The sequence below is a fragment of the Tupaia chinensis genome, unplaced genomic scaffold (assembly GCF_000334495.1).
Source record: "Tupaia chinensis unplaced genomic scaffold, TupChi_1.0 Scaffold000561_1, whole genome shotgun sequence".
NCBI lineage: Eukaryota > Metazoa > Chordata > Mammalia > Scandentia > Tupaiidae > Tupaia > Tupaia belangeri.
In genome coordinates, this window is record NW_006160074.1 from 2799753 (window position 1) to 2816996 (window position 17244).

The 17244-nt window shown below is 41.8% G+C and overlaps 1 protein-coding gene across 1 annotated transcript in view; it reads right to left on the reverse strand.

Moving 5' to 3' along the window:
- Positions 1-17244, reverse strand: part of AMBRA1 (autophagy and beclin 1 regulator 1) — a 256562-nt gene that overhangs the window by 45429 nt on the left and 193889 nt on the right. The window contains exon 14 of the mRNA XM_006157846.3: positions 12374-12484. Coding sequence (XP_006157908.1) covers positions 12374-12484 — 111 coding nt within the window. The remainder of the gene's footprint in view (positions 1-12373; positions 12485-17244) is intronic.

Below are 17244 nucleotides of genomic sequence, written 5' to 3' on the forward strand. Positions count from 1 at the left end.
GAAAATTTCTTCCTTTGGCTCTCTCTGAGCCCCTCAGATTTCAGAATGAGACCTGCACAGAGCTCCAGATGACACCACAAGCTCCCTCGAGGTATGTCTCAAGCTACATCTCCTGGAGTGGTCTGCCCCACCACTCATCTGCTGAGTTTCATAAGGCCGCTTATGGCAGGGCACCCTAGCAACAAATGCCATCACTTAATAAGAGTTTACTCTTTGGCCGGCTTGGGGTGTGGTGAAGGCAGCTGGATACCACATGGCTGACTGTGTGGTTCCACTCCTAGATCCGAAAGCTTGAAAAACAGGCTGGGCAGGTATGCCTGTATGCACCCTTGAAATCCTGAAAGGGGGGAGAAATGGAGGAGAAGGGATTGTGGTGTGACCACTCTCCATGGGAAGGAGGGGGGTGCTTTGTCACTTTCCCTCTTTCTTCTCTGTCTCTTTCCAGCTAGGGCACGCACCCTCTGGCAAATTTTCAAAAATGCTTACTCTTAAAAACCACAGTGAATCTTAAGTGCTTTATTTTTCATAAAAGCAGTTTCAAAATTATCTACATAGATGAGGCCTAATCAGAAGCTTCTAATTTCTTTAGATAGTAATTCATTATTTTTGTATCCCAACTGAGACGAACAAGTAGCAAGACTGGTCCAACTCCAGAAAAGGACCGAATCCAATTCAGGTAAGTTGTATGACTCCAACTTGGTGCCTGCTGAGCTCAAGGGTAAAACTCTAGATCAGAGCTTCCCAGGCACGGCCTGTCCAGAGCCAAAGGCCACCCTCTACTAGGAAGAAAGTGACTTTCAGCAACACATATTGCTAATAAGCTCTACTAACAACCGAATCTATTAAGAGTGAAAATTAAAACTAAGGAAGTCTTTATTCAGATGAACTAAAAAACACAAGATCTAATGACAAGAATCTTAAGTAAAATTGACTGTAATTCTAGAGGGCAATACTGAGAAAAGGAACACTAGTTAGTATCAGAAGGAAGTGTCCTGGGGGCCGGCAGTTGACATGATGGTTAAGACACTGGACTCCTACACGGCCGACCATGGTTTGAGTGCTTGCTTTCTCTGGTGGCTTGCTTTCTCTCTCTCTCATCAAATAAATTAATTAATAAGATAAAATAAATAACTATTTAAAAAGAAAGAAAGAAGTGTCCTAAGCTTCTAGAATTCAAGTTTTTCCCAAGGCTAAAACTCTAAGAAAAATGAGGTGCTTTTACAAAAGTAGAATTCTAACAATGCAAATTATTTATATATATTTTTTTAGAGATTTTTTTTTTTTTGCTATAGGGCATGTGCACTTGCTGGAGAGACAGAGAGACAGAAAGAAAGAATTACACTCCAGGGGGAATGGCCATGCCACAATCCCTTCTCCTCCATTCTCCTCTTGGTATCTTGGTATCATGTACATGTGCAGGCATGAGTTTTAAGTCACTGGGTCCAGACCTGAACCACATTCAGCTATGTGGGAGTCCAATAACTAACCATCTGCTAGTCCTAGTGCAATTTATTTAAGTGAGGGGGAAAGGTGAGCCATAATGAAATAAGTCAATCTGGTTGCACATCATGCTCTTTGATCATCTCAGGTTTTACATAAGCCAAGAACAAAAGATGGAAGAAAGAACACAGAACTAATGACAAATATAAAGGAGAATGACAGTAAGATGTAGTCTGAATGAGCTGAAGTTTGTTTAAAAAAAAAAAAAAAGTTATGAAAGCCAAAAAAGGTCTTATAGGTTATGCTAGCAACATAGTCAATGCATATATTTTGATTTTTTTCCTACCAAAATAATTATCTCAAATTGGATAGAAAGAATATGCAAAAGGAGGATCAGAAGCCCACCCTAGATGAGGAAATAGATTAAGAGATTAAGGTATAGAAAGATTATTAAACAGGTTAATAGATTAAGGTGTAGACAGATTAAATAACCAAGGTCACATTGCTAGAAGGTGGTTGAGCTGAGATATGAACCTAGACAGTACAGATTATGAGTTCAAGGACTTGAGGAAAGGCACAAACCCAGGCCCATCTTGGGATGGATACCAAGCTTGAGCTGTGAAATATTGCTTTCCTTGACTAAAAATGAAGATTTTCTGCTGAGACTTCTCCTTCCACATTCATTTCTAGTGGGAAAAGCACAAACCCAACCTATCCTGGGATGGATACCGAACTTGGGCTGTGAAATATTGCTTTCCTTGACTAAAGATGAAGATTGTCTGCTGAGACTCCCTCCACATTCATCTCTAGTGGCCTTTATGCCCAACTGTCCAGACAGATTCAAGTGACCAGGATCCAAATATCTGAATATGATTAGGGTCAGAATATTCCTCTATTCCCACTGAATCTGATGCACAAAGAATGAAAATGGAATGGAGGAGAGATTGCAGATCACCTCCTCCTGCATGCCTCTAAACGCTCAGATTGAACTTTAAGAATTACGAAGAAATGTACCATCCATCAAATGACTAGAAATCATCACAGGGTCACAATAAATATGGGAAAGCAAGAAAATATCTCTCCACCAAGGAAAAAGAATAACTCCTCTTCATCTTCAGATAGTATGATGAAACTCAAGGAAATGTCAGATAAAGAATTTAGAATTTTCATAGTGACAGAGTTCAAAGAGAAGAGAGACAACTGCAGAAGAGGCAGGAGAAAGGAGCTGATGAGTTCCAAGAGGTGAGGAAATTCTTGCAAGATCTAAAGAGGAAATACACACTATAAAAAAGAATAAAATGGACCTGTTAAAGATGAAGGCTATAATACAGAAAGTGAAAACTTCCCTTGAAAGTATTAAAAACAGACTAGATCATATAGAAAATCGAATCTCAGATGTAGAAGACAGGATCACTAGCCTAGAAAATCCACCACAAAGACTGAGAAAATTGCCCCCCAAAATGAGAATAATATATGAGAAATATCTGAATATTGGTATCCCAGAAGGCAAAGAGACTCATAAGGGCATTGATAATCTATTCCATGAAATCTTAGAAGAAAACTTTTTAAACTTAGAAAGGCATTCAGGGAACCAGCAGTTAGCGTAATGGCTATGTCGCTGGACTCCCACGTAGTCGACCGCGGTTCACGTCCCGGATCCGGTGGCTTAAAACTCACGCCGGGCGTGTGTGCGTACGTGCCCAAGATCCCGAGAGGAGAATGGAGGAGAAGGGATTGCGGCGTGGCCATCCCCCCTGGGGGGTGATTTCTCGCTTTCTGTCTCTATGTCTCTCTCTGTCTGTCTGGCGAGCGCACGCGCCCTATAAAAAAAAAACCCCCCCAAAAAAAAAAAAAAAAAAAAGGCATTCAAAGATCCAGTCCCAAGAAATATAAAGGACCCCCAAAAAAATCAACCCAAGAAGATCTTCTCCAGGACACATATAGCCAAACTGACCAAAACCACAAAGACAAGATACTAAGATAGGCAAGAGAGAAATGTCAAGTTACCTACAAGGATATCCCATCAGACTAACAGCGGACCTCTCGTTGGAAACAATGCAAAGAAAGAAAGAATGGGAAAATATATTCAAAGTGTTACAGGAAAAGCAATTTCAACCAAGAATACAGTATCCAGCAAGATTATCCTTCATATGGGAAGAAAAGACGAGAATATTTTCAGATAAACAAAACCTGAAAGAATTTACCAACACGAGACCAGATCTCCAAGAAGTTCTCAAGGGAGTGCTATACCAGGAAAATTAGATACACACAGAAATAATGAGTTAAAAAACTAAGAAAATGGCCAACTTAGTCATAAGGACAAGTCTGGAGGTGAATATTATATCCCAGAATTTAATTGGGTGGATCAAATCACAACGGAAGGCAGATTAAGTACATGAGACTGAATTGATGAAATAGCATATTATGACTTTTGACTAAAACATTGCTGATTTTCTTGTAGGCTTTGTTTTCCGGTTTTAAGGATTTTTGTCCTTAAACCTACTGATAGGTTCATGTACTACTATTTGAACAGAATCCTAACCTGTTTCCTGGCTTTAAGTTTTATGCAAAGTTCCTTAGTATTTCTTTGATTTATTAAAGCTAAAGCTGCTTTTCTTGAAGTTAAAAAATATATTTAAAAATAACCTATTTACAGGACCAGCAGTCGATGTAATGGCTATGTCGCTGGACTCCTATGTAGTCGATCGTGGTTCAAGTCCCGGACCTGGTGGCTTAAATTCACGCCTGGCACATATGTCACCAGCTGAACTTGCTATTCAAAATAGTTATATTATTTAAGAAATTTTGTGAATCAATAAAATGTAGGGGGGAAAAAGGAACGGAAAACAACTGTAGACACCTGAGATAGTGTGGGAGGAGGGTAGGAAATGGCAGAGGGTGAGAAATAGGGGGAAAATAAATAAATACATAAATAAATATATGTATGTGTATACACACACACACACACACACACACACACACACACATATACATAAAAACCTAGAAATGGAAAATTATTGATGGTAACATGTATGATTAAGCCACTATGCAGTATATTCTGGATGGGAAATCACATTTTGTATGCCGTGATGATGCTCAGTGAAGGAATGTAAATTAATTAATTAATTAATTAAAAATAAAAACTCTTTTAAAAACTAACATTTTAAATGTTAAACCAAGAAATGTAATCAAGCAATAAAGCATAGAGGGAAAAGAGTTCATGGACTTCATTAGTCTCAGTTGACAAGAAACTTATCAAAGCACTACCTTTCCCTATATTTGCAGGGCTGGAGGATGGTGGAATCAGGCCATACTTTTAAAATGTAAAAAGTTTAAGTAACTCCAATACTGTTCTCATACTGTTCCAGGTACTATTTAAACTTTCCCAAAGAAATAACAAGAAAAAACTGCCAAATTATAACACAAACAGAACAATGATAGCAAACCCACAGAAAATTTTTATTTAAAAAAAGAAAAGAGCACAGATCCATCTATCTTATAAATACCAATGAAGAAATTCTAAGTAAATTATTAGCAAGCTAAATTAAAGAAATTTAATATAAAAATATATACCATGACCAAATGGGGCTTATCTAACTATGAAAGGTCAGGTTCAATCATTTACAAGCTATTAATATTGCTGGCAATATTATTAGTTCTAAAGAGGAATAAAAAACATGATTATAAGCATAAATGCTGAAAAGGCATGAATAAGTTCAATATTTCTGGAGAAACCTGCTGATAAAATAGGAATAGACAAATACTTCTCCAAAACTTAAAAACATTCCTAAGAATGCAAGAGAATTGAAAAAATTGAAAACCATACCACGTTCTAAAATGATATTATAAAGATACTGAATCTCCTTAACTTTAAAATTTAACTGATTTTGATAATTATACTAACATGGTTTGGGGGGTTTTAATATCCATATAGAAAAATAAAAATATAAAGGAGTAAAAAAATTGTGTGTGGGGTGGATAGCAGATGGCATAATGGCTACGTTGCTGGACTCCCATGTAGTCGACCGCAATTCGAGTCCCGGACCCAGTGGCTTAAAACTCACGCCGGGTACGTGTGTGTGAGTGCCCATGATCCCGAGAGGAGAATGGAGGAGAAGGGATTGTGGTGTGGGCATCCCCCTTGGGGGTGATTTCTTGCTTTCTGTCTCTCTGCCTCTTTCTGGCAAATGCACGTGCCCTATAGCAAAAACATCTCAAAAAAAAAAATATATATATATATGAATTTAAAGAAACAACAAGACTAGTACAGTTTTTAAACATAGAGCTTTAAAAAATTAAATCCATGTGGAGATCTCACATGAATAATAATATAGAGCTCAGGATTAGGACAGGTTGTCCAGAAATATTTCTAAATGCACACAGGAAATTAACAGTGTGATGAAAACGATATCCCAAGTCGATGGAGACAAACAGATTGTTAACTGAATAGTTATATGGGGAGAAGATGGATCACTGTTTATTTGAGACCAAGTTAAATTTCCCACTGAATCAAAGACTTAAATGTTTAAAAAACTAATACAAAGCACTAAATGATCTTAAAAGATGACACAAAGCCCAGGAACCATAAAAGGAAAGTTGTATAATTTCAACTACTTAAAATAAGTTCTATGACAAAAATAACCTTCAGCAAAGTCAAAAGACAAATGACAAGCAGGAAACTCACTCTTATAAGTGAATTTTCCAGCTGATGAAGAGCTCCTATGGAATTGCAGAGGAAAAGACCAGTTACACAGAACAGGTAAAGCACATGGTAGGTCAAGACAGGCAACACAGCTGGCTACAAACATGAACAGGCAAACAACTTCATTTGTAACATGAGAAACCTAAGTCTGAAATATCTACAATGTGGGGCCGGCAGGTGGTGTGGTGGTTAGGGCTCTGGACTCCCCACATGGCCAACCGCAGTTCAAGTCCTGGACCTGGTGACTTGCTTTTTCACTTTCCCTTTCTCTTTCTCTGTCTCTTTCTGGTCAAATGGAAAAAAAGATAAATAAAAATTAAATCATAATTTTTTATTAAAGGGACCAGCAGATGGCATAATGGTTATGTCACTGGACTCCCATGTAGTCGACCGCGGTTCGAGTCCTGGACCCAATGGCTTAAATGCATACCAGGTGTGTGTGTATGCGTGCCCAAGATCCCAAGAGGAGTAAGGGACGAGAAGGGACTGCAGCGTGGCCATCCCCCCTCGGGGGTGATTTCTTGCTTTCTGTCTCTCTTTCTCTGTCCTTCTGTTGAATACACACACCCTACAGCGAAAATCTCTCTTTAAAAAACCCCAAGATTTAATAACACAATTCATCACTGAGAATTTGGAGAATCAGGCACTTCCATGAACTGCAAATGGGAATATAAACTGGGACATCCTATACAAAGGGTGTCATGGCATATCCACTGAATTGCAAATACACATATTCTTCCTTCCTGCCACTGCATTTCTAAGAATTTATCCTACAGATACACTTGAACACACGCAAAATGAAAAACTGCAGCACAGTTGGGAAAGAGAAAGGCTGAAAAGAACTTAGAGATCCTTCAAAAGGAGACAGGCAAAAATGCTATGGGGCGTTCGTACAATAATTACTAGGCAGGCTGGCTCCACTATGGTTAAGGCAGCTGGATCCCACGTAGTCAGATGCCAAGATTCAGTCCCAAATCCAGGATTAAGAAACATGCTGGGCACACGCATGTGTGTGTGTCCAAAATCCTGGAAGGAGGTAGAGATGAAAGAACTTGGCGTGACCTGCCCTATGGAGGCTGCTTTTCCTCACCCTCTCCATCTCTCTCTGGTAAGCATATGCATGCACCCTCTTAGCAAAAAAGAAAATAACAAAAACCAGAACAAGCATTTACACTTTATATGATATGGAAAGCTCACTGAAATATAACATAAGTCAATGAAAGGAGAGAGAAGAATATGTATAGCATGCTACCTTTCAGGTTAAATAAAAGGTGATAAAACACGGGCCCATCTCCACTGATACACAGGCATTATCACTGCTTGGAGGCTTGGAGCCTGTAGTCCTAGCTAACTAGAAAGCTGCAACAGAAAGATCACGACCCAGTCAGACCCTGTCAAAAATACCTCTCTGTTTCACTCTTCCTTTCCTTCTCTCTCCCACTCTCTCTTATCAAGAAAGAAAAAAAGGGAACCAGCAGTTAGCGTAATGGCTATGTTGCTGGACTCCCACGTAGTCGACCATGGTTCGCGTCCTGGACCCGGTAGCTTAAAACTCATGCTGGGTGTGTGTGTGCATGCGTGCCCAAGATACTGAGAGGAGAATGGAGAAGAAGGGATTGCAGTGTGGCCATCCCCCCGGGGGGTGATTTCTCGCTTTCTGACTCTGTCTTTCTGGCAAGCGCACGTGCCCTATAGTAAAAAACCTCTCCAAAAAGAAAGAAAGAAAAAAAAGCAAAGCAAAGCAAAGCAAAGCAAAGCAAAGCAAAGAAAAGGAGTGTGTTTGTAAATCTGTAAAAACACAGATTCGGATTTGCTTGTAAATACATACTATATCCTTGAAAAGAAACAAAGATACCTAAGAGGGTCAGCAGGTGATGCGGTGTTTAGGGAGCTGGATTCCCACAAGGCTGACCACAGTTCAAGTCCCAGACCTGGTGACTTGCTTTCTTACTCTCCCCCTCCTCTCTGTTTCTCTCTAGTCAATAAAATAAAATAAAATAAATCTTAAGAAAAGATAAAAGATACCCTTGGGACCACCAGTTGGCGTAATGACTATGTTGTTGGACTCCCATGTAATCGACCACAGTTCGAGTCCTGGACCCGGTGGCTTAAACTTACGCCAAGCGCATGTGCGTGTATGCCCAAGATCCCAAGAGGAGAATGGAGAAGGGATTGTGGTGTGACCATGCCCCTGGGGGGTGATTTCTTGCTTTTTGTCTCTCTGTCTCTCTCTTTTGAGCACATGCGCCCTAGGGGGGAAAAAAAAATGTACAAAGATAAAAGGCACCCAAGAAACTGCTAATAACAGTTGTCTAAGAGGGAGGACCAATGAGTGGCTGGGAGGCTTCTTCCTATATATATATCCTTTTCTATAAACATACATATTAAATGTACATACAGTCATGTGATATATATCATGACTATATTATTTTATTCATAGCAGCATGTGCATGTATGAGAGAGATGCCCCTCAGCAAGGTCTCAACACACCACAGTCCCCTGTCCACAGCCCTCCAGTTCATCAGGACCCTAGGTGCTCCTACACGTGTCCAGCGTATCCTTGGGGTGACCCAGGGATCTGAATCCACGGTTGCCATATGGCTTCCAGCCTTTCAGGGTACTTTCTTAGCACTATGCTACCGTAGCTAGGTCAATTCTTTCATATTTGAAAAAATCTTGAATGGTGAATATATTATCTATTTCAGATTATCCTAAATAAAGTAACAAAATAACTGTAAATAAATTATGGCCAAAAAGATCTGGACCAGAAATCTAGAGATGAACAAGCCCACTTGGTCTCTATCAGGGAAAAGGTGGACTGCATTTGGTTCTCAGAAGAATTATTGAACATGTGGCTTATAAGCACTTAGAAACAAATACATGATTGCTACTGAGGTTTCGCTAAAAACAGGACATGAAAAATTAACCTCAATTTACTTGTCTGATAAGGATGCCAAGATTGGCATATCGGGAAATGCCACAGACAGAGAACATCTTAATTATTTTAAGACATCTGACAAACACTTACAATATTCCAAAGATTGAAAAGCACAGGCTTCAGATGTGAAAGACCAAGCCCAGGGTGGCAGTTTAGGAATAAAATCAGCACAGAGGAAGCCCACAGTAACGTACAAGGAGGCTTGGTAGAAGGCCTTGACGATCCCCTACTTTATTAACAATTTGAAGACAAAAACTCAAGCACATTTATCAAACTATCAGATGCTGTAAGACTGAGAGGGTAGGAAAAAAATCAAAGTTTAACAAGAGAGACATGAACTAGGAACTACGATTGATACTATCAAGATAAAATCTGGGGGCTGGCAGGTGGAGTGGTGGTTAAAGGTGCTGGACTCCCATGTGGCTAACCACCGTTCAAGTCTCGAACCTGGTGGCTTTCTTTCTCTCTTTCTCACTGTGTCCCTCTCTGGTCAAATTAAAATAAATAAGGTTAAATATAATAATCCTTTTTCAGCAGTTGGTGTGGTGTAATGGCTATGTCACAGGGCTCCCATGTAGTCAACCGTGGTTCAAGTCCTGGACTCAGTGGCTTGAACTCACGCTGGGCGTGTGTGCATGCATGCCCAAGACAGACTTGTCTTCATTGCTCAGCTCTTCTTGTCTTTTCGGCTGACCGCATTCTTACATGTGCTGCCTTGTGACAAGATGGCTGCCAGTAGTAATCCTAATGGTTAACAACTGGAGGAAAGGGTGAATTCCACCTCTCCTTGCCAATAGTAACAGTACAGTTCCTAAGATGGACTTTCACAGGGCCAGCTTTGGTTACATGAGCCAGTCAGTACAGCTGGGGACAGAGGGAAGACCTCAGTCCCACAGCCGTCTCTGGAGCCAGCTCGAGGGTAGACTCTGCCTCTGCTTTGGGAGAAGGATACACGTTCTAAAGGAAATTTGAGGCTTAGTCTCAAAGGAAAGCGATTCTGGGCAGATAAAAGGCACAGATGCCCACTGATGTCCCTGAGGTTAGGGGCAGGGATGGCAAGAGCAGAGTAGGCCGGGCTTTGCTGGCCCTGAGTCAGGCCTAGAGTTTTGGAGACAGCTGGGTAAAAACAGGACTGGGGGTGAAGGGTACTTCATACATCAGGGGAGCTTCTGTCTCTCTGTCTCTCTTTGTCTTTCTGGTGAGCACACGCTTCCTATAGCAAAAACAAATAAATAAAAATAATTCTTTTTTTAAAAAAGATAAGATTTAATAGAAACCTACAAACTTCCTTTTTTTTTCTTTTTTAAGAGAGATTTTTGTGGGACCAGCAGTTAGTGTAATGGCTATGTCACTGGACTCCCACTTGGTCGACCACAGTTCAAGTCCCAGACCGGCGGCTTAAACTCAAGCTGGGCGCGTGTGCGGGCGGGCCCCGTGTGCGTGCGTGCCCAGGATCCCAAGAGGAGAATGTAGAAGGGACTGCGGCGTGGCCATCCCCCCTGGGGGGTGATTTCTCACTTTCTGTCTCTCTCTGTCTTTCCGGTGAGTGCACGTGCCCTATAGCGAAAACCTCTCCCCCCCCAAAAAAAAAAGAGAGAGAGGGAGAGAGAGAGATATTGCTATAGGTATAGGACACATGTGCTCGCTGGAGAGACAGACAGAAATCAAGAAATCACTCCCCAGAAGGGATGGCCACGCCACAATCCCTTCTCTTCTGTTCACCTCTTGGGATTTTGGGCATGCACGCACACACACCCAGCTTAAATTTTAAGTTACCAGGTCCAGGACTTGAACCACAGATGACTTCTTGGGTGTCCAGCTATGTAACCATTATGTCATCTGCTGGTCCCTGGTTTTTAAAAGATTCAGCTACACAAGTAAGTACAGATGGTTGAATCCTGCTTTTATAACAATTCACAGAGAATTTTAAGTGGCTGCAAACTCAGTAGTGGCTTCAGAAAGAGCTCCTAAATCTCAGGCTGAACTAATTACTATCTGTAGTAGCAACAGACTACAAATTGGGAAGCTCACATCTAAGAGTTTTCTGTTCTGTTCTGGCCCTCCAAAGTTAGAAGGGAAAATGAACAGAACTGTCAAGGATTTGGAAACTAGAACACTATGAGGAATCTAAGGAATATTGGCCTACAAAAAAAGATTTTAAAGGGAAATGGCAATTTATCTTCAAATGGTCACTTGGAGGAGGCATCATTAGACTTATCCTATGGAAATTCAGGGTAGAACTGGGACCACTAGGTGTGACAAGTTGAAATAGTAGTTCAGTACAAGAAAGAACATTTGAATAGAAACTTAGTAGAGGGCTGGCCCTATAGCCTGGCAGAGCTGGATTCCGCATGGCTGACGGCAGTTTGAATCCCAAGCCTAGTAGCTTGAAAACCACACTAGGCACAGGTGTGTGCATGCCCCAAATCCCAACAGGATGGCAATATGGAGAAGGGGCTGTGGCATGACTGTAGCATGTTAGGGGGTGCTTTCCTCCATTTCTCTCTGGTGAGTGCAGTACCCTCTGGCAATTAAAAAGGACAGGAGGGAGGACGGGATGTTAGGAAAGATGAGTGTCTAAAACATCGTACTCCTGGAACCCGAACACCCCGGGTGCATGCATATGCCTGGGTTTTGGGCTGGCTAGGATGGCACAAGGCCCTTGCTGGTGGTGTCTGTCTCTCTATCTCTCTATATTTCTATCTGTGTCTCATTTTCTCATGGAAGAAATAAGTAAATAAACTTTAAAAAAATAGTTGTGATTCCAATCGAACAACTGCGGTATGGGACTATGACTTCTCTAGAAGGAAATGGAACTACCAAACAGACACATTTGTAAGTCAGATATATTATAAATCAGATATAAGCACTCTCTTCAGCCCACTGAGATCTGGATTACTCAGTAAGTTTAATATCCGTAAGTCCCTCCTCAAGGGTCCCAAGATCTAGCTCTCAGTTTCTACACTCCCTCCTCTGTTTTTCCTTTAGTTCCATCTGAACTTTTAGGGTTTGGCCAATGAACTACTGGCTCATAACATCCTCAGGGTGAAGCCTATCTTTCTGTTTGCGACCACCTTAGCACTTAACATTGCTGGCTGTTCAAGGTGGATGCTTAAGACACATGTACTGAATTGCTTAACTGAGGGTTGCAGAAGAGCCACAGAAAGAGCAAGCGGCCATCAACTGCTGAAGGAGACGGTGTCAAAGGCAGTGCCACGTGGATTCTGGAGTTCTGGCTCACTGGTAAATACAGGCTTTCCACTACGACCACCCCTCATTCTATGTCGGCTTACCGTTACTGATTTCTGGGAGGTCAAATTTAGTGAAGTCCCACCACTGGAGCCGATAGGTAGTATTGGCAATGTTACTGGCCACAGCAGACTGCCCGTCACCGATTACTGCCCCTGATGGGGAAGAAGACAGAGAGCACGTTATATTATTTACCGGTGTGTTTCCACTGCAGAATGTAAAACAGTGCTAGGATTAATGAGAGAGAGAAAAGACAGGGAACCGTAACGAAGGCTGAAGGAAGCTGACAAATCCCATCTGGTAAGCCCTTATCTCAAAGAGAAACCAGATGTGCTTCTCAAGGAACACGTCTACACGGAGATACGATCCTGTTCATCAACTGTTCCCATTATACTTAACACTTGTTTAATGCCAACAAATTATTTAGTGCTAACTGTATACACACTGCCGGCAGGCTCATAATCTTAAGAAGCAAATGAGCTTTCATAAAATGTAAGAAAAGCGAAAAAACAAAAAACAAGAAACGGGAGGATGTCATTAACATAGAAAATCCAGTAGTATTTCAGTCCCTAGATGTCTTGGTAGTAAACAGTGCACTCTGGAAGAAAGCATCTCCTCCTTTGTATGTGACCTTCCTCTTAATAAAACATCTCAAAAGAGGCTCCCCCCAGGGAAGAGTGAGCTAGCACAGAGCTGACTGGATAGAGAGAGGCATGAGAACAAATGAGGCAATATTTGTTAATCTCTTCTGGACCCCTGGCATGTAACACAGCAGAAATTTATAAGCCTAGCTTTGTAGCATCAGAATATTTTTATTAAGGCAATCTTTTATAATCCCCCCTCCGTAAGAACTTCCTTGAATCCAGATTCACTTGTAACATCTCATAGTTTAACTTTCCTTGAGATATACACTTCTGTATGACATTTTTCCTTGGTAACCAATTAAATAAAAAATGGATTTTTTAACAGGGTGACACTTTAATTTGCAGTTGTATTTCATTTACATGAACATGTCATTTCCTCCTCCTCCTCCCAAGGCACACTTCATACACAACCACCCTTCTGATCAGACAGCGCCAAACCCTCTTGGGAAAGTGGAAGAGTCTTGCATGCTAGATCACCAAGGGGTTACCTGCTGCAAATCCACTCCTACTTGGAGAAACGGAATTTGTTAGAGCTTACTATCCTGGGAACAATGGACAATTTTATACCTAGATTCCTCTCCTACGGCCTGCCCAAACCTCTTTTAGGACCTGTTTCTTTTCTGTTTTCCTTTCTTTTAGAGAGCTGCATTTACTGCCCAGCTACTCCTGGTGTTTCTCTACTGTTCCTCAAATGAACGAGAGATTGGTCAGATAAAGTACCCTCCACACAAGCCACGAAGTACAGAAAAGTACTCTTCGCTCTTCTTCAGTTGCTGCAGGCCACGGCATAAGAGTCTTTGCATTGTTTGCTTATTAATAGTCTTTGTCTTTGTCCTGGTTTCAATTAGTAAGGAAAGGTACAAATAATATTTCTCAACACTGGCAATCATACTCCCACTAGGATAAAAATTCATTCATGGGGACAAAAGAAAATATCTTAATACATCATTTGTTCACCTCCAATGTGCCAGAGTGTATAAAATTATATTGTATCCATGATATTAAAATTTCACGTGAGTAGGAAAGATTAGAGGAAAAGGAAGTGTGACAAAGTGTCTTAGGGTGACAATAATGAAATAAAGGTTGAAAAACACCCTTCTGGATAAATCATATATCTCAAACAATGTATTCTTCAAAACCTTGCACATTCAAAGACATAGTCCCAAACAGTCATGATCTTCTTGAAGGCCGGAGAAAGGTAACAGTTGAGGTGCTGGCGATAAGCCCACCAACCTCACTCCTATTCGGGGCCCTGGAGCATATCACTCAGATGAGGTAAATATACCAGGATATGTGCTCGCTTCACGCACTGCAGGAAATTCTACTTGAATAATTGCATGGGGTCCTTGGGAAAGTCATGATGCATTTTTGCACAGAAAAATATGTCATGACTTTTCCAACAACCTAATATTTTATTTGGGGACTTTTGGGTTACTAGAAGGGTGGAATATCTCCCAGACTTTCTTTTTTGAGAGGTTTTTGCTATAGGGCGTGTGTGCTCGCCAGACAGAGACAGAGAGACAGAAAACGAGAAATCACCCCCCCCCAGGGGGGATGGCCACGCCGCAATCCCTTCTCCTCCATTCTCCTCTCAGTATCTTGGAAACACTCACACGCACGCACACGCACCCGGCGTGAGTTTTAAGCCACCGGGTCCGGGATGCGAACCGCGGTCGACTACGTGGGAGTCCAGTGACACAGCCATTACGCTAACTGCTGGTCCCTCCAAGACTTTCTTAAGAGGAATTTTGATTTTTCTAAGGCATCTTTGACAATAACAATTTTAAGTGACAAGACTACCACTTTCTCAGAAGGAATTACTCAGTTTCCTTCTGACCCAGGCTCGCATCTCCGGATGGCTGACCTCTCCTTTTGACTACCAGTCTCTCTAATTACTTTAGTTCCTTATCATTTCCTTCAACTTTTAATAGAAAAGATAAAACCCCAAACAGTAGAAGACAAGTTGATTTTCTCAGTGTATAATGAACAGAATGCTAGTTGCTAAGAGAGAATAGAAAATAAATGGGAGAAACAAACTCATATTTTAGGAGCTTATTCTGGGGGAGGGAGTGAGCACTACAAACAGGACACCAGTGAAGACGCAATGCCAGACGCTTTTGGGGTGCTGTGGGTCTGCAGCTAGGAGCACAGATGATAAGGATGCTAACCTGCAGCTCCAGAGGCACCCAGACAGTCAATGCCTCGGGAAACAGCTTCTGGAGAGCGGCTGTGCAGCCTGGAGAGCTGTCCTGTGTCAGGGGTTTGGGAAGGCGATCACTTTCAAAGGCACCAGGGTACTGCGGAGGAACAGAGCCCGCTCCAGATCAGGGTACTGTCACTATGTTCTCCTCCGCAAGAGCTACAGGCCAAGGGAGCTTGTTAGAAAACTCAAGAAACAAAAGTTTCATCCTATTAAAGAATGTCACTAAGCTGAAGGTGTAGGTAATGTGTCAGAGTGAGTTAATGGAAGAGGCTACAAAGTATTTGCAGAGGAGACACTTAGCCTGTAAAACCAAATCCTGAGAGCTGCTAAGGGATTTACAAGGCTTCAAGGTTTCCCAAAGAACAAGAAAAAGGAACAAATTAGACTCAGGGTGTCTCAGTCTACACACTACTGACATTTTGAGCCAGGTAATTCTTTTGACTAGGGAGTTGGGGAAGGACCTTGCACCTTTCAGTGTAGTTAGCTGCGTCCCTGCCCTCAAACCCAGCAGCTGCCAGTACCACCTCCCTCTACCCAGTCACGACAACCAGTAATGGCTCTAGATATTGCCAAATATTTCTGAGGATAAAAATCAGCCCTAGTTGAGAATTCTTTTTTTTGCTATAGGGCGTGTGCACTCCCAGAAAGACAAAGACAGAGGGACAGAGAGTGAGAAATCACCCCCCAGGGGGGATGGCCACCGTGCAATCCCTTCTCCTCCATTCTCCTCTTGGGATCTTGGGCACACAAGCACATGCGCCTGGCATCAGTTTAAGCCACCAAGTCTGGGACTCGAACAGCGGTCAACCACATGGGAGGCCAGCGACATAGCCATGATGCCTTCTGCTGGTCCCCCTGGTTGGGAAATTCTAAAGTAGATAAATTCAGGCTTACTTAACTCTCAGACAGGTGCTCTTGGAAAGCACCACTACTGGAACGTCCAGTGCGATAGGCACCAATACTGTTGGTGGTACTCATCGAGGGCGCAGCCTTACACAAATGTTTCTCAGCCAACTCAGCCAGTTTTCCATCTCTGCCACGGATCGGAGACTGGCTCGAACTGGGATCTCATGGCTTAATTTCTGTCTGTTTTTACACAGTTTCAGAAAATATAGCCTTCAGAGTCAAATGGAGCAGGTTCTGATACTTGCTGGCGGAACTCACTGTAATGTAACTCAGGATAAATTAATCTCTCTGAACCTCAGTTTCCTAGGATTTACCTAGCACTTACAATTTCATGGGTTGTTAGGAGAACTTACTAAGGCAATAAGTGCAAAATGATGGCAAATAACAAGTGTCTAATAAACAGCCACTAAAACAATTTTAATAATCTACCCCAATCTGTGTATTTCTTCTTCTTTTTTTTTTTTTAAAGAAATTTTTGCTATAGGGCATGTGTGTTTACCAGAGAAGTGGAGAGACAAAAAGTAAGAAATCACCCTTGAGGGAAGAGGGAGAGGATGGCCACATGCAATCCCTTTTCCATTCTTTCGAGATTTTGGGCACGCATGCACACATGTCCAGCGGGAGTTTTAAGCCGCCAGGTCTGGGACTCAAAACACAGTCGAACACATGGGAGTCCAGCACCTTAACCACTATGCCACCTACTGGCCCCTATGTACTTTATAGGTATGGCTCTGTAGTCAGCAGCTCGTGGACAGAGGCCCTTTTATAGGAGACTGTCCTAACCACTGTGCCAGAGCAGAAAGAGAATCATTTAACTTTAGGATTAAGGTAAATTAGTCTAGGCCTCAGATTCTTTGGCAACTTCCTCCTTGAAAAACACCACAAGTCAAGACAGAGCACATTGTACATCACAAGACACAACATAACAAACTTAAAAGAAGAGAAATCCCAGAAAGTATGGTCTCATACAACAAGGGACTTGAACTAAAATCAGTAACAACTAGAAAAACCTAAAAAATCTGGAGATTAACCCAATATACTTTTGGGATCAGCATATGGCATGATGGTTATGTCAGTGGATTCCCACGTAGTGAACAGAAGTTAGCGTCCTGGACCCAGTGGCTTGAAAAATTATGCTGGGCGCATGTGCGTGTTTGCGTTC